General features: G+C 44.2%; 1 protein-coding gene across 1 annotated transcript; it reads left to right on the top strand.

Moving 5' to 3' along the window:
* Window positions 1-9864: 9864 nt before the first annotated feature.
* LOC131421998 (thyroid receptor-interacting protein 11-like) lies at window positions 9865-16460 on the top strand. Its single transcript, XM_058568860.1, has 5 exons — window positions 9865-9894; window positions 11794-11990; window positions 12238-12302; window positions 12497-12677; window positions 12845-16460. Exons 1-5 carry the CDS (start codon window positions 9865-9867, stop codon window positions 16458-16460), a joined length of 4089 nt encoding a protein of 1362 aa, XP_058424843.1.
* The last annotated feature ends 2192 nt before the right edge of the window (window positions 16461-18652 follow it).

The raw sequence follows: 18652 nt of genomic DNA, 5'->3' as shown, positions 1-18652 counted from the left end.
CCTAACACATTAGGTGATTCCCCTCAGGACATTAGCTCTGGCCCTGGAACAGCAGGTGAGGCTGGAGATCAGGGTGAAAAGGCTATGTAAACCACCTGCAGTCCCAGCGAGCATAGGAGACAAATCTAACTACAGGAGAGGTGCTAAGAAACACAGCAAACATGTGAGCACTGGAAACCAGTGGTGGCTGACTCTAAAATGAGCTGAAACTCACCCCAATGTGGCTCAACTGCTGATTAGAAAGAGGTGAAGGGGTACCTATCTGACTAAAAGATGGAAGGACCAACCTCTCCCAGGAAAACAAGTTCAGTCTCTATTTTGTGAACAGAACCCAGTAGGGCCAAGAAGATCCAGGCCATGGGCGTGAGAGAAGAGCATCAAATTGTCCTCTGAAAATACTGACATTCATTTAACAGGAATGGGAAAACCCCTACCCACCTGTGCTTGTGTGTCAATCACCCAGCCACCAGCCACCTTGTCCCCCTTTGATTTCCCCTCACGGGAACAGGCAGAGCACAGTGTCTGATACACAATCAAAAATATAATCCTGTGCAAAGTGCAGGAACTGTGATCAATGGTAAAGAGCAAAACAACAAACAAGAGAGTGACGTCAGCATCATGGCGAAGTGAGCTCTCCCCCATAGAATCTCCCCCCCCAATATACAACAAAAAGGACATTCATATACAGACGGAGGATATTCACACAACACAAAAGACGTCTGAGAGACCCATGCAGGCTTACATCTGAAGGTGGAGGTGCTGGTACCCCGGAGGAAGTGGAAGGAGGTAAGGAGAACTCCTCTCCTTCCCCAACAACAGCAATGCTGGGACTGGGACTGTGTGGCTCTCTGAGAGAGAGGGGGGAGAAGCAGCCCTCTGCAGGAAAACTTTTGCTCTCCAAGTTCTCTTACAGCCTGGGGGAAATTCCCATATGGAGGGGACTGAACTGTTGTGGGGGTGTCTTCATCAAGCTAGCACCCCAGGAGAGCAGACAGTGAGGGAAGAATGAGAAGCCTGTGGGATCACGCAGGCGAAGAAAGAGTTCCTCCCCTCTGGGACCACACAGCTCTCAGAGAAAGAAGGTGGAGGGGCAGCCGTCTACGGGAAAGCAATCACTCTCCAAGTCCATCACATCCTGTGGGAAATTCCCATACAGAGGGGATGGAACTGTTGTGGGGGTGCCTTCATCAAGGTAGCACCCCAGGAGAGCAGATAGCGAGAGAAGAACAAGAAGTCCCTGGGATCAGGTAGGCTAAAGAAAGGGCCACCACACCGACCTGGAGCGCCAGCACAGCCAGTCGGCCAGAGTGCATGCAGATCACAGCGGGCTCAAAATATACAGCTCTTGACACCCACCTAGGGGTGGCAGGTAGAAGCTGCAACCAGATTTTTTCAGCATGAGGAAAAATAAGCCCATGCTCTCAAGCAGTATGCAAAAATGTATTAAACCTCCATACCAGAAGGAAAATGACAAGCACCCAGAAATGAACCCCAGAGGCACAGAAATTTATAACCTAAATGACAGAGAATTCAAAATAGCTATCATAAAAAAGCTCAAGGAACTATAAGAAAATACAGATAGACAATTCAATGAAATCAGGAACTTCTTCACAGAAGAGATTGAAACTGTAAAGAAAAACCAATCAGAAATGTTGGAGATGAAAAATACAATGGGGGAGATAAAGAAAAGTCTGGAATGTTTAAAGAACAGAGCTGACAGTATGGAGGAAAGAACTAGCAATATTGAGGATAGGAGTGCAGAAATGCTCCAGATGGAGAAGGAGAGAGAACTAAGACTAAAAAGAAATGAAGAGGGGCCGGCCTGGTGGCGCAAGCAGTTAAGTGCGTGCGCTCCGCTGCAGCAGCCTGGGGTTCGCTGGTTTGGATCCCGGGGGTGCACTGACGCACTGCTTTGCAAACCATGCTGTGATGGCGTCCCATATAAAGTGGAGGAAGATGGGCATGGCTGTTAGCCCATGGCCAGTGTTCTTCAGCAAAAAAAGAGGAGGATTGGCATTGGATGTTAGCTCAGGGCTGGTCCTCCTCACAAAAAAAAAAAAACAAGAAATGAAGAAATTCTCTAAGAAATATCCGACTCAATTAGGAAATGCAACATAAGGATTATAGGTATTCCAGAGGGAGAAGAAAGGGAAAAAGGAACAGAGAGCTTGTTCAAAGAAATAATAGCTGAGAACTTCCAAAACATGGGGAAGAAGCTGGAAATACCAGTGAATGAAATCAATACATCTCCTAAATATATCAACATGAAAAGACACTCTCCAAACATATAGCAGTAAAGCTGGCAAAAGTCAATGATGAAGGAAAAATATTAAGGGTAGCAAGACAAGAAAAATAACGTACAAAGGAATTCCTATCAGGCTGTCAGCTGTTTTCTCAGCAGAAACTTTACAGGCTAGGAGAGAGTGGAATGATATATTCAAAATTCTGAAAGACAAAAAGTTTCAGCCAAGAATACTCTCTCCAACAAAAATATTCTTCGGATATGATGGAGAAATAATATCTACCCGAGATAAACAAAAACTAAGGGAGCTCATTGCCACTAGCCCCGTACTACAAGAAATGCTCAAGAAGGCCCTCAGGCCTGAGGTGGAATAAAAAAAGAGAAAGGGGACACAAAGCTTTGAGCAAGGAGAAAAATAGGTAGACAAAATCAGAAAAATTGCAGCTCTCCATCAGAATAGGTTAGCAAACAGTTAATTATAACATCAAAGACTAAGAGAAGGAAAACACCCAACATAAATATATTTATTTTTGTCAAAAAAAATAAACCTCATCACTTTAAACACAAACTGACAACACAGGATGGAATAATTGGTGACAATAATAACTTAGAAGGGGAAGAGGAAAGGGATGGAATTGACCGAGTTTAACGGAAATAAGAGGCCATCAGAAAATGGACTATCTCATCTACGAGATTTTTTATACAAACCTCATGGTAACCACTAAACAAACAATCAGAACAGAGACACATATGATAAATAAAGGGAAAACTAAGAAAACCATCATATAGAACTACCAAACTGAATTGGTAGTCCGAAACACACGGGACATTTTTTGCAACAAAAAAAAATGCAAAAGAACTGGAAAATGAGCAATAAAATAGCAACAATAAACCCTCATATATCAATAATCACTCTAAATGTAAATGGATTGAATTCTCCAATCAAAAGACACAGTGGTGGGATGTATTAAAAAACAAGATCTAACAATATGCTGCCTCCCAGAAACACATTTCAGCTCTAAAGACAAACAAAGCTCAGAGTGAAAGGATAGAAGACAATGCTCCAAGTTCATGGCAAACAAAAGAAAGCAGGTGTAGCCATGCTTATATCAAACAAGGTAGACTTCAAGATAAAACTGGTAATGACAGAGAAAGAGGGGCAATATATAATGATAAACCAAGAAAACATATCATTTATAAATATATATGCACCTAACACAGGAGCACCCAAGTACATAAAGCAACTATTAACAAACCTAATAGGAGATATTAATGATAATACAATAATAGTAGGGGATCTTAACACCCCACTTATATCAATGGATAGATCATCCAGACAGAAACTCAACAAGGAAATAGGGACTTAAATGAAAAACTACATGAGATGGACTTAATACATATATAGAGAGCACTCCATCCAAACGCAGCAGATTACACATTCTTCTCAAGCATGCATGGAACATTCTCAAGGATAGACCATATGTTGGGAAACAAGGCAAGCCTCTATAAATTTAAGAAGATTGACATCATAACAAGCATCTTTGCCGACCATAATGCTATGAAAGTAGAAATCAAGTACAAGAAAAAAACTGGGAAAGTGACAAAGATGTGGAGACTAAACAACATGCTACTGAACAACCAATGGATCATTGAAGAAATTAAAGGAGAAATCAAAAAATATCTGGAGACAAATGAAAATGAAAATACACCATACCAACTCATATGGGATGCAGCAAAAGTGGTCCTGAGAGGGGAACTCATAGCAATACAGATCCACCTTAACAAACAAGAAAAATCCCAAATAAGCAACCTTAAGCTACATCTAACAGAATTAGAAAAAGAAGAACAGACAAAGCCCAAAGGAGGGAAGCAGAAGGAGGGAAATAATAAATATCAGAGCAGAAATAAATGAAATTGAAACCAAAAAAAAAAAAAAAACCAGTAGAAAGGATCAATGAAACAAAGAGCTGGTTCTTTGAGAAGATAAACAAAATTGACAAACCGTTAGCCAGACTCACTTAGAAAAAAAAGAGAGAAGGCACAAATAAGTAAAATTAGAAGTGAAAGAGGACAAATCACAACAGATACTGCAGAAATACAAAGGATTATAAGAGACTACTATGAAAAACTGCATGCCAACAAATTGGACAATCTAGAAGAAATGGATAAATTCTTAGACTCATACAACCTCCCAAAACTGAATTAAGAAGAAATAGAGAATCTGAATAGACCAATCTACAAGTAAAGAGATTGAAACAGTAATCAAAATCCTCCCAAAAAATAAAAGTCCAGGACCAGATGGCTTCTCTGGAGAATTCTACCAAATATTCGAAGAAGATTTAATACCTATCCTTCTCAAACTATTCCAAAAAATAGAGGAAGATGGAACCCTTTCTAACACATTCTATGACGCCAACATCACCCTCATACCAAAGCCAGACAGGGACAATACAAGAAGGAAAATTACAGGCCAATATCACTGATGAACATAGACGCAAAAATCCTCAACAAAATATTGGCAAATCTAATACAGCAATATATTTAAAAATTCACACACCATGATTAAGTGGGATTGATACCAGGGACACAGGGATGGTTCAACTACCACAAATCAATCAATGTGATACACCACATTAACAGAACGAGGAATAAAAACCACATGATCATCTCAGTAGATGCAGAGAAAGCATCTGACAAGATACAGCATCCATTTATGATAAAAACTCTCAATAAAATGGGCATAGAAGGAAAGTACCTCAACATAATAAAGGCGCTATATGACAAACCCACAGCCAACATCATACTCAACAGGAAAATCTGAAAGCCATCCCTCTGAGAACAGGAATGAGACAAGGGTGCCCACTCTCACCACTCTTAGTCAACAGAGTACTGGAGGTTTTAGCCAGAGTGATTAGGCAAGAAAAAGGAATAAAAGGAATCCAAATAGGCAAGGAAGAAATGAAACTCTCACTGTTTGCAGATGACATTATTTTATATATAGATAACCCTAAAGAATCCATTGGAAAACTATTAGAAATAATCAACAACTACAGCAAAGCTGCAAGGTACAAAATCAACTTACAGAAATCAGTTGCATTTCTATACTCTAATAACGAACTAACAGAAAGAGAACTCAAGAAGACAATCCCATTTACGATAGTAACAAAAAGAATAAAATATCTAGGAATAAATTTAACCAAGGAGGTAAAAGACCTATACAATGAAAACTATAAGACATTATTGAAAGAAATCAATGATGACATAAAGAAATGGAAAGATATCTCATAAACATGGATTGGAAGAATAAACATAGTTAAAATGTCCAAACTACCTAAAGCAATCTACAGATTCAATGCAATCTCAATCAGAATCCCAATGGCATTCTTCACGGAAATAGAACAAGGAATCCTAAAATTCACATGAGGCAACAAAAGACCCCAAATAGCTAAAGCAATCCTGAGAAAAAAGAACAAAGCAGGAGGCATCACAATCCCTGACTTCAAAATATACTACAAAGCTATAATAATTAAAACAGCATGGTATTGGTACAAAAATAGACACACAGATCAATGGAACCGAACTGAAAGCCCAGAAATAAAACCATACATCTACAGATGGCTAATCTTCGACAAAGAGCTAAGAACATACAATGGAGAAAGGAAAGTCTCTTCAATAAATGGTGCTGGGAAAACTGGACAGCTACCTGCAAAATGATGAAAGTAGATTATGTTTTTTTTGCCATACACAAAAATTAACTGAAAATAGATCAAAGACTTGAAGGTAAGACCTGAAACTATAAAAATCCTAGAAGAAAACATAGGCAGTACACTCTTTGACATCAGTCATAAAGGAATCTTTTCGAATTCCATGTCTACTCAGACAAGGGAAACAAAACAAAAAATAAACAAGTGCGACTTCATCAGACTAAAGAGCTTCTGCAAGGCAAAGGAAACCAGGATCAAAATGAAAAGACAACCCCCAGCTGGGAGAAAATATTTATAAATCATATATCCAACAAGGGGTTAGTCTCCACCATATATAAAGAACTCACACAACTGAACAACAAAAAAACAAACAACCCCATCAAACAATGGGCAGAGGTTATGAGCAGACATTTTTCCAAGGAAGATATACAGATGGCCAATAGGCACATGAAAAGATGTTCAACATCACTAATCATCACAAATCAAAGCTACACTAAAATATCACCTTACACCCGTTAGAATGGCTATAATCACCAAGACAAACAGTAACATATGTTGGAGAGGTTGTGGGGAAACGGGAACCCTAATTCACTGCTGGTGGGAATGCAAACTGGTGCAGCCTCTGTGGAAAACAGTATGGAGGTTCCTCAAAAAATTAAAAATAGAAATACCTTATGATCCAGCTATCCCACTTCTGGGTATTTATCCAAAGAACTTGAAATCAACAATCCAAAGAGGCTTATGCACCCCTATGTTCATTGCAGCACTATTCACTATAGCCAAGAAGTGGAAGCAACCCGAGTGTCCCTCGACTGATGATTGGAGAAAGATGTGGTATACATATATAACGGAATACTACTTAGTCATAAAAAAAGACAAAATCATCCCATTTGCAACAACGTGGATGGACCTGGAGGGTATTAGGCTCAGCGAAATAAGCCAGACAGAGAAAGACAAACACCACATGATTTCACCCATATGTGGAAGATAAACTAACACAGGGACAGAGAGAACAGTTTGGTAGTTAGCAGGGGGAAGGGGGTTAGGGGGTAGGCACAAGGCGTGAAGGGACACGTTTATACGGTGACTGACAAACAATAATGGACAACTAAAATTTCACAATGTTATAAACTATTATGACATGAATTAAAAAAAGAGGAAGATTGGCAACAGATGTTAGCACAGGACAAATCTTCCTCAGCAAAAGAAAAATACATGAATAAATTAAGATATGGTATTAATATTTTCTTACTAACACCTAAGATCTGCTAGAATAGGTACAACTGGCAATATTCAAATTATCTGTTTGTATGTCTACCTCCTCACTCAAGTCCCTAGGAATTCCATATATCTTTAAGCCCAGCCCCTAGTGTTTGACAAGTTCTCGTTAGATAATTGTTGAACTGAATTGGTAATTGAAGAATGAAATTGACAACTGAACATTAATTCCATGGCAATTAAATAAACAAATACGCATGCAGAAAACTTACAGAAGGAAGTACAAATATAGGGACTTCATTTCAACCTTAGTGGAAAAAAAATTAAATAGGTAGCAAATTTCAGAAAAGACGATTTCCAGTGCTACTGAGGTGATGGTGAAACATGACATCCATCACGTTGTGCACAATGACGTGCATTGCGTGCAACGTTACTTCTGCACGGTACACTACACGACAGCGCTATCACTTCAGAAGGCAATTTGGTAATCCTATGACTACATAAAGATTAATTTCCTACAAATGTAGTGATTCTAAACTCCAGAGAATTCATCAGAAAAAAATAATATAGACAAGAACGGCTATAATCCTTGAAATGGTGACTGGCCATGTCAAAGTAAAGTGGAGGCCTCCATATCCCTCAAAAGGGATAAGCCAGCTCAAGCCAGCAGAGGCCAGCTGGAAGACAATAGTGAGTCCAGGTGAACAGAAATGAGAGCTTGAACTAAGGTAACTGGAGGAATGGCCATCGAGAGGCAGACACAAAATCAAAGGACACTAAGGAGGCAGAATTGCCAGATCCTAGTGAGAGCCCGGATATAAAGAACATGGAGGAGAGGGGTGACGGGTGACAGTTGACCCAGTAGGTGTGGTGGCATTCAGTGCACTAGGGCAGGTGTGGGCAACTCCTTCAGTAAGGGCCAGACGGTACACAGCGTAGGCTCTGTGGCCACACAGTCAGTGTTACCACTACTCCAATCTGCTGCTGCAGTGCGGGGCTGGGCATCAATAACCTTTCTCACAGAACCAGCAGTGGGCCCAAGTCAGCCAACCTATAGACTAGAGAACCCAGGGAAAGGAGGCCAATTTGAGAATGAAGTTCATGAGTCAGTACTGGCAGGACATTTACAGGAGACATTCAAGACAGAGGTCAACGTAGGGATGAAGAGATGCCAGGGCTGGAGGCATGAAATGGGGAGTCATCAGCCACGAGGTGGTGTTACGGGGCTGAGGTCACCTAGGGGTGTGGTCTGAGAAGAGACGAGACCAAGGCCGCTTCCCTGTCCAATACAAGGGCAGATACGGAATGTCACTTCTGATCACAAAGGCCCTGGAAAGGGAGGGACACTATAGCCTAACCTCCCTGAACTCAAACTTTGTGAACAGAGGCTCCCCTTTTAACTTGGGCTTTCATTCCCTTTTTCAAGATAAGTAACTTGAAAGTTTCCAATTCACAGATGGAAAAGAAAACTTCCCTCTGGCTAGAAAATAAGGCAATTTTAAAACAAAATCTCTATCAACTTTTTTATGTTTTCTTTTTATTATGAAATATTTTACACTCAAAAACATATATTTGTAAAGTACGATGAATCATGATAAAACAAAGGTCCCCCCATCTCAAGAAGTAGTTCATTACCAAAACACCACTGTCCAGCTGTTCACACCATAAGAATTAGTCTCTAAAACAGAGGTCAAAGCAGGCAGCCCAAGGCCAGATCAAGCTTGCTGATATCTTTTCTTTGGCCTACACAGTGGATTTTTTTTCCTTTTAGCTGACAACATTTAAAATGACGAGAATTTCACACGGAAATCAGCATTCTGGAGTATCACTAAAAATGGGAAGATGTGGCAACACTGTACCCCCAATCACCATGGCAACAAGTGGCTAGAGCTGAGAGCAACTTTCCCCTTTAATGGACAGGGACTCACTGGTTCACCACAGTCCTCAGCACTCTCTACTGTCTTATAACCAATCTCCCACTTCACCTCTTAATTTTACCTCTCCTGGCACTTGAGCACCTGTGACCCCTGCTACAGAATATAGCTGTGATTTCCAACTTTTTGGAGTATGGGAAACGTGATTGAAAGCATAAAAATTTCACAAGCTCTCTCTACAGGAACATTACTAAAAGTAAGACAGGTCCACAAGCCCTTATCCACTCTTTTCAAATCTAAAAAATAAGTGTTTTGTAACTCATCAGGCAACAGAACTGGATGTGAACTAACATGAAGCTATTTACAATCCTTATGTATTCCATTTAGCGTGAAATACAGTCCCATATTTTGCTATAGAAATACTAATGTTTGATTAAGGGCTGCTGCCCAACCCTGCTGGAGATATTATATAATGGTATATGCACAGTACTACTCTTCACAACTCTGAAAAATTCTGAATTCTGAAACTCATCTGACCCCCAAGAGTTTTGGATAAGGGACTGGGTGGCTGTGGTATTTTTAATATCTATGATTAAGAAAATACACACAGACACACACACACACACGTGCACGCACAAAGCAGATAGAAGTGTAATAATATTTTTAAGTGCATTTGTAGTTGATTAATCACTATGGCATCTACTGACATGTGAGAAACAGAAGTAGAATGATATATGCAAAACATCTGTAGTCTGACAAGAGTGTGTGATGCACATACTCATTCTAGGCGTCTGTACCTCAATGTCCACTCCCTGAAGAGTCGGCCATGTCCACACTGGGAACTGCAGCCACAAAGGTAATTCCAGGTTAGAATCACATGCTGCTTTCACATATAAAAAGGACGCTATATGACCACTTCCTTTCAGGGTTCATTTTCACTCATCTATAAATACCCTGTTTGATATTCCAGGACATCACAATATGTCAAGTACATAAAAAAGCCACAGAAGATCAGATCAGAAGAAGCTGCAAAGATATCAGATTTCTTTCCACTCGAGCTCCATGCAGAGGCGGGATGGAATCCACTCAGATTGAAGCAAAGCACAGCTACCTGCCCTTTCTCAGAAATCCTGTTCAGACTGGTCCTAGAAAAGGCAGAGGAAATGAGTGGGAGGAAAAGGAAACAGTGGAGTAGGTGAGGGATGGAGAATGTCACTGCTGAGAAAGTAAGGAGATGGTTTGTGATGTCAAATAGAGGAAGGGCTGTCTCATGGGAGAGAGACGAGGCACGGCTGCCCCTATTGGAATGGGCTGTCTCGTGAGGTAGTGAGAGTACCACTCCTGGAGACGGTCGTTAGATTTCTGTGATCAGGGAGGGGTCGGCAAGGAAGGTAGGAGTAAGACAAGCCGGGTAGGGACTGGGGGGCACTGGACGGCTGATGCCACACCCAGATGGGACAGCTGCTGCTCAGCTACTTCTACGTGTACCCGGAAGCAATGCCAGTTATTGCCAGGTTACAACATTTTAGAAGCTGGAAATACAGGTTTTCATGTGAAAATTCCTAAATTTTAAATATGGGCTAATGAGTGTAAAAACAATTAAAATAAAATATACATACGTACATACCTACATACTGAATAGGCCAAACAGAACACATCCTGCCCTGCAGGCAAACAGTGTAGATCTCTGGTTTTGATAATTCACCTACCCAGAACCTGGAAGGACTAGACCAGGGTTTCTCAACCTCAACATTCTTGACATTTGGGACCAGATACTTCTGTGCCGTGAGGCTGTCCTGTGCATTGTAGGATGTTCAGCAGCATCCCTGGCGTCTATCTACTGGAAGCCAGCAGCACCCACCACCCCAACCACATCATGACAGTCAAAAACGTCTCCAACATTGACAAATGTGCCCTGGGAGGCAAAACCATCTCTGGTCAGAGACACTGGACTACAGCAACATCCAACTCTTCGACTGCAGGATTTGATGAAAACATCACTCATAACTCAAACACAGGGTTCCTCGTATAGGAGGTGCCGCCATGAAGTATGGATTTACAGCTGCTTTGAAATCAGAAACCAGGGTTTGAATCCACAGCTCCGCCATTTACTAGCTTGATGACCACTCTGAGTTCTGGCTTCCACATCGTTAAATCAGGAATAACTACCATCACCTCTTAGGGTCGCTGTGAGAATGCGGTGAGAGAATTCATGCAAAGCACCTAGCCCAGCAGCTTAATAAGCACCAAAGACGTTTCATAAACAGTATCCTTCCCTGGAGAAAAGACAGCCCCGTTTCTGTAGCTGGATGCACACGGGATCCAGAGTCCGAAGCCCTGGACTCAAGTCCTGCCTGGGCCACTTAGTCTGTGTGACCTGGGCAAGCCGTTCTTCCTGCTTTATGAAACAGAAATGATCATTGCCAGGAGGTGAGAACTCTGCCCGGTGGTTTGATACGGCACTTGGTAAACTAAGCCACTACGGAAACGTGGATGGTGATTACTATCAGATCTGTAAAGGAAAGGATGCGCTCTTGAACAGATCCAAAGAACCGAGAATGTAGTACTGTGAGGGGAAGGTACAGGAAAAAAAAAAGAGTAACAGGGTCCCTTAACCTGCAGGTCCTTCTAGACAAGCGAGTGCCAACTGGCAACTCACAGAACAAATCTGGCCGCGTATATATTGTGTTGTGTCTCGGGAGTGGTTTAATTGGCGTGAAAGGCCACCGAATTTTCGATAAAACCCGGATTTCAGACTCGCCTGCCCGCGGTCTGCTGGGCCCGCGGCTTCCTGCGGCTGAACCGCTGCTTCCCGGCGGCGGACGGGCCCGCCCGGCGGCTCCTCCACCGCCTCCCGGCCCAGGCGGCGGCGGCTCCCCAGGCCGGCGGCCCCGCCCTCCCGCGTGCCCTCCAGCGCCGCCCGCCGGGCCGCCGGGGCGGCAGCGCAGCCAGGCCCAGGGCGCGGCCCCGCGTCGGTCCCCGAGGAGGACGACCCCCCGGGCTGAGCGGGCCCGGGCAGAGCGGGCCACTAGGACCCCGGTGTCCTTTCCTCATCAATGCTTCCTCCACGGATGTGGAACTCACTTCCCTGACTAGACCAAACACGTGTTGACGAAGGCAGACACACGGCGTGTCCACGGTGTGACACCCCGTATCACAAGAGCCCCCAAACTCATCCAGGGGACCCCTCTCCCTGCAGGGCTGCTCGGGGAGGAGGCGAGGCTGTGGGGAGAGGACCCGGGAACCGCCTGGATGATGGAAACGGTCAGTGTCTTCATCAGGGTCGCGCTTCTGCGCGGGTGTAGACATTTGTCCAAACACAGAACTCATCAGATGGGTGCCGGTCACCGTGTAAATTTTACCTCAGATTATTTTAAGGGGAAAACCAGCAGCTGCAGGACAATACGGACCGTGTGCTCCACTTGGTGACATGAGAGCAACGGGTCCTCTCTTCACAGCGCGGACACGCGCACGGGGGAGGCCGTGTGGGGACTGCCACCTCGAGAGCGGCTGTCATGGCGGCCGGCGCGAGGTGGCAGGAGGGGCGCTGGCACCGGGGACGTCACTGGGGCAGCGGGAGAAGGGGCCCGACCCCGCGGTGGGAAGTCATCGGGATGAGCGGAGGCCCCGGGTGACAGGGTGGGTGGGGAGGGTGACTGGAGACCCATTGGTGAGGTCCCGGGCCAGGCCCCGGGCTCCAGGCAGCCCCTCCCCCACCCCGGCGGTTGGCGCCCCCACCCCACCCCCACCCCGGAGCCCCGTTGCCTAGGAACCCTCGGCGTGTTTGGACTCTTCGCCTCGCGCAGGCGCCGGTGCCCCACACTTGGCGGGACTGGCCGACTGGGCTGGACGCTTTGCGCCGAGCGGACCAGGTCAGCTCTGCGACCCGCGGCGATGGCCTCCTGGTTTGGTGGCCTAGGCTCTGGCTTAGGCCATTCCCTGGGGCAAGTGGGCGGCAGCGTGGCTTCCCTCACTGGACACATCTCTAACTTCACCAAAGATGTGCTGAGGAAGGGAAGGGAGAAGGCGGAAGAGTCACCGGACTCTGGGAGGACGGAGATGGAGGACGTTCAGGCAATTGTAGCATCAGAGGAGAGACTGAGAACGCAAGCTTTGAGAAAAGCTGAAATTGTGCAGCAGACCGTGGAGAAGAAAGACACAAAGCTTGCCTCCATGAGAGAAGAAAACAGTCATCTGAAAGAAGCCCTGGAACGACTGAGAGAACAGACTGGAACTGCACCTGTGGTTGACCCTAAAACCCTGGACAGGGTGACACGACTAGAATCTGAGGTCTCTCAGGTGATGGTGATAAAAGGTCACCTGGAGGAGGAAGTAAAACATCATCAAAAGATGAGTGAAAAACAAGACCAGAGGAAGACACAGCTCCTTCGAACTTTACAAGAGCAGAGACGGGAAATGGATGAACTTAAATACCAGCGTGAGCAAATGCATATGAAACACACTCAGCTCTTTTCAGCCAAAGATGAGGAAATTAAGAATTTGCAAAACACGATAAAACAACTGAAAACCCACTTGCCTGAAAAAACCCAGCACATGCAGTCAAAACATTCGGAGATTTGTCAAGTGGCAAAAGGTCAGAGTCTTAGTATGCAAAACGGAAGTGAAAAGCATGATTTATGTAAAGTTGAAAGTGAAAGATTAGGAAAAGGAAGAAAAGAACAGGAATGGGAGATGAAACTTCGAACTGAAAAGACTGTCCCTTTGAAGGAGCAGATTGATCAGCCATACAAAGATGAGATTGGTCAACTAACTCGGATTATCCAGCAAAAAGAGTTGGAGATACAGCGTCTTCATGCTAGAATAGCTTCAGCTCCCTACATCCAGGCTGTGAGCGACCTTCAGCAGCAATTGCAAGCTTACGCTTTGGAAAGGGAACAAATGTTAGCTGTTTTCAATGAGAAGGTGAGGGAAAACAGCAACCTAAAAAGAGAGTGTCACAAAATGATGGACATACTGGTTGCCAAAGAAGCAGACCTCGTGAAACTGCAAGATGAAAATACAAAATGGTCCACGAGATTTGAAAGTAGTGGTCAGGATATGTTTAGAGAAACTGTTCAGAACCTCTCACACATCATTCGAGCGAAAGACGTGGAAATCGCTGCCTTGAGTCAGAAATGTCAGACTTTATGGACAATCTTGCAGACATCTGGCACTGGCGGTGAGGTTGGAGGTGTTACTGTGAATCAGTTGGAGGAGCTTCTGCAGGAACGTGACACGTTACAGCAACAGGTCTCCCTAATGGAGGACTGGACACAGCAGGTGATGACTGCGGTGCACAACATGAAGCGAGAGTCAGCCCAGCTTCAGAAAGAACTTCCACAGCTTCAGGCTCGGGTCTTGATGGACATTGATAATAAGTCTCAAATACGGATGGCCTCTACTGACCTGATCCAAAATTGTAAAGAGGATGAAATCCAAGTCACACATTTGGCAAAGAAGTTAGCACGAATGCAGCTCAGCCTAGAGCAGCTGTGCAATGCCAAGGATGTTCTTTTAGGTCCACTTGACCTTACTGCACCACAGCCTCCCACCACATCATCACTCACTTCAGAGTCAGCCGACTCGCTGAAGGCAACTAGATCTGATGCAGCGAGTGAGTCTTCTAAAGCGCTCCCAGAAGAGATAGAAGAGTTAAGGAAATCGATGGAGAAAAAAGAGGCTACCATTCGAAGCCTCCAGGAGGAGAATCAGAGACTGTCTGCTGCGATTGCTGCCACCTCCGAACGAGAAAGAAAACAATGCGAAGAAACAGATTCCGAAATCCAGCAGCTCAGGGAGAAACAGGATGTTTTAGAAAACTTACTTCAGGAAAAAGAGCTCTTAGTCAACGCAAAAAGTGAGGAATTACTTTCTTTGAGTGAAAATTACACAACTGAAGTGAATGAAAATGAACTTTTGAGGCAGGCGGTAACAAACCTGAAGGAGAGAATATTACATTTTGAAGTGGATTTGTATAAAGTAAAACGAGAAAATGAAAAAATACTAGAAAAGTCCATGGAAAAGGAAACAGAAAACCGGGCATTACAAGAGACAAATATGCGGCTTTCTATGATGCTGAGAGAGAAAGAGTTCGAATCTGCTGCAGTGAAGAAGAAGGCTCTTGCTTTGGAGCAACTCCTGAAGGAACAAGAGCAGGGCCAGGCTGGGGAGTTAAACCAGCTTTTACATGCAGTTACGTCCATGCAGGAAAAGACAGTTCTGTTTCAGCAGGAGAGAGATGAAGTCGTGTTGGCACTGAAACAGCAACAAATGGAAAACTGTGCCCTACAGAATGAAGTTTGTCATTTAAGAGAAAACGAATTACGCTTAAGGCAGGAGCTAGAAAGATCTCGTAACCAGGCTTTAGAGTCAGAAGATGCTCATCTCCGTGAAGTGCTGGTTGCAGAAGACAGAGCGGCTCAACTAAGAAAGAGAGTCACAACACTAGAGGAAAAGCTACTTTTATCTTCCCAGGCAACGCAAAAGGCAAGCCATCAAGCCAGGGTAGAGGTGGAGTCATTGCAGGAACAACTGAATGTTGTCAGGAAGCAGAAAGATGAAACCGCATTACAGCTTTCTGTCTCTCAGGAACAAGAAAAGCAGTATGCTCGAGCACTAGCCAACCTGAAGATGGCACTAGCCGAATGGATGGAAAAGGCAGACCATCTAGAAGGAAAACTGATGTCCTTGCAGGGACGACTCGATAAAGCCAATGCCATCTTGGATCTGAAGGAGGAACAAGTTGGAGAATTTAAAAAGCAAAGTGAGGTCCAACAGGAAATGCTGGATGAGGTGCAAAAGAAATGGATGAACTTAGTAAGTAGCATGGAAGGAAAAGTAGACAAAGTCCTAGTGAGAAAGCTCTTCCTGGACTATTTTCAAACACCCAAACGTGAACGTCAGGAAGTGTTACGATTAATGGGAAGCACTCTGGGAATGAAAAGGGAAGAAATGGAGTGGCTCATCCAGGAAGAGCACGGCGGCCTTACCAGATGGATGACTGGGTGGCTTGGATCAAGAAGTGTCCCCAGCACACCTCTGACACCAAATCAGCAATCTGATCTCAATGGTTCTTTTTCAGAACTTTTTGTTAAATTTCTAGAAACTGAGTCTCATGTAGCTTTTCCACCACAAAAGCTCTCTGCTCAGGATAGGAAGCATCTAGATGCACCCAGAAGGAAGAAACTGGCGAAAAATGTACCAGCACGTCTTAACACCACCCTCGGATCCACACCCAGAAAATCAGATGTGAATGGCTGCTCCACAGCTGTGTCTCTTATTGACCCACCCGGCCCTGGGACTGGGGGGTCTGGGCATCTTCTTTTAAATGCCGTTACTGATGTTGTGCCCGCGTGTACACCTTTGCTCCTGTCACCTGCCAAGTGTGCTGCAGTTGCCCTGAAAAACACTTCAAAGCGGTAGAAGATTCCAAGTCGGAGACGAGACAGCACTGTAGAGAAACCAGGTCACTTTGTTTGTGACCTTATCATCAAGTGGCCTTCCAGGAAAAGTCATAGATTTGTTTTTAGTTTCACTTTAAGTTTAATATAAATAGTCTTCGTAATTAAAGAAAAAGTATCCTTTAAGGTCTTCACCCCACTTAAAGCAGAGGTTACTTCTTGGGAGAGTGGGCCTTGGAGGGACTGGAGGCTGTGGTCAAAGGACACTTCCAGTCGTGTTTCTAGCACTTTCACTTTTTACAAGGAGAGGGTGTTTTTTTTTAGGTGAACCTTGGGTAATATGAACAGTAACTTGTGTTAATGCTCAAAAATTATAAAATACACGAGTGCCCGCTCTTTGTATATTAAGAAAGGAGAACAGCGCAAAAGGGCAAGATGCATGAAAATTTACAAAGGAAAGTTCAGTTTTCCTGGCTCAGTCCTACTCCTCTTTTGTTGCCTAGGAAACCACTCTATTGGGAACCTGGATTCTCTCAGGCATTTTAAACATATATGTATATTTGTATATATGGGAGGTTATTACTCCCTGACTGACTTTTTAAAAAAGGGTCACTACACCTTAGAGATCTTTCCAAATGTGTATGAATTCCATCTTATTCTTTTTAAAAGCAGCAGTTTGTCGTATGGATGTACCCTAATTGATTTAACTATAGCCGAGTGATCAACATTGAAGCAGTTTCTACCCCAAATCCTATCAAAGGTCCATGGTCCGCTCCCTTGCCCATTTCCTTAAGAGCCACTCCAAGTCTTCATCCCTTTCCACAAGCATGATCATCCTTATACCCTCTTGAAGAGATCAGAGGCCAGCTAGTCAAGAACTCTCCATTTCCCGCACCCCCTTCCTAGATTCCACCATCCCTCTATTTCTCTCCATCCATCTCTACTCTTTCCCTTTTGTCCTACAGGAAAAGGGATCCAGCTTTGCATTTCCGGGGGAATTGCTCCATTCTGCCCTGAAAACCATCTATTCAGACTTCCTCAACGACCTGAGTCCATTAATTTTCCATCTGCTTTCTCTTCAGCCTGTCTCTTTCCCTAAGCAGAGGAGCACTCCCATGTTTCTCCCAGCATCTACTCCTCTCCTTTCTGCTCCTCCAATGACCCCCTACTCTCTCTACCTTTCATGGCTGACCTTCTGCAAAAATTCTCTACTCATCATCATTTCATCTCTCACTGACTTCTTCTTGAAAGATTCACAAAATCTTGTGTCCGTAATGTCATAAGAATTTTCAAATGCACACTCTTTAGTCCTTTATTACCTAAACTCTCTCTGGTGTCTGATAAATTCTGCCCGCATGTTCAGTATTTAAACATTCTCTCTGCCCTATTTCTTTTTGGGATGCCACTCTCCCCAGGTGCCCTTACTGACCTCAGACCCTTCTTTCTCAGTCTCCTTTGTGGCTTCTTCTTCTGACCGCTTCTTAGGGTTTATGTTCTCTAAGGCATTGTCTTCAGGGAACAGGATCTTCTCACTCCCCTGTGGTCTCAGGGAAGCTCATCCACTCCCATGATTGGACTCTCACCTGGATGCTAATGTCTTCTGAATGCCTATGTCTAACCTCACCCTTCTCCTGACTCCACACTAGTTTATCTCACTGTCTGCTGGACACCTCTACTGGGATGTCCATTGGCTTCTCAAAATCAACATGTTCAAAAGGGAAGTGGTATCTTCCCATACAACACTCCTCCTCCTCCTATGTTCCTTTTATCACCTCATAAAATCTCTGTCCATCTTATCACCCAAGCAAGAGGCCTCAGAGCCATGGTTGATCTCTCTGTATCGCCTACTCCATATCCTGTCAACTACCAAACAGAGCTTAATTCCTTCCCTTCTTTTCTGTTCCCACTGCTCTGGTCCATCCCTTCCTGTCTCCTGCATGGACTAGCACAGGAGACTCCTTACTGATCTTGCTGGTTGCGCTCTTGGCCTCCCTTGAATCCATCCTCCACGCTGCTGGGAGGGAGGACTAAGGTGAAAATCTACTGTTACTGAAACCGTGCCTGGTACCCACGAGGTTGACCCAGTAAGTAAAGTAACCAAAGTTTCTGAGCTTGTTTTGCAGAACAACAGGAAGACTGCTGATAAGAGAGCAGCTTACTGACAGCCCCCTGACCCCCGCCTGACTACATATCATGCAGATGCATCGAGAAGCT

This window comes from Diceros bicornis, chromosome 26 (genome assembly GCF_020826845.1).
Source record: "Diceros bicornis minor isolate mBicDic1 chromosome 26, mDicBic1.mat.cur, whole genome shotgun sequence".
Classification (NCBI taxonomy): Eukaryota; Metazoa; Chordata; class Mammalia; order Perissodactyla; family Rhinocerotidae; genus Diceros; species Diceros bicornis.
This window is presented reverse-complemented; position numbering and strand designations above follow the sequence as displayed.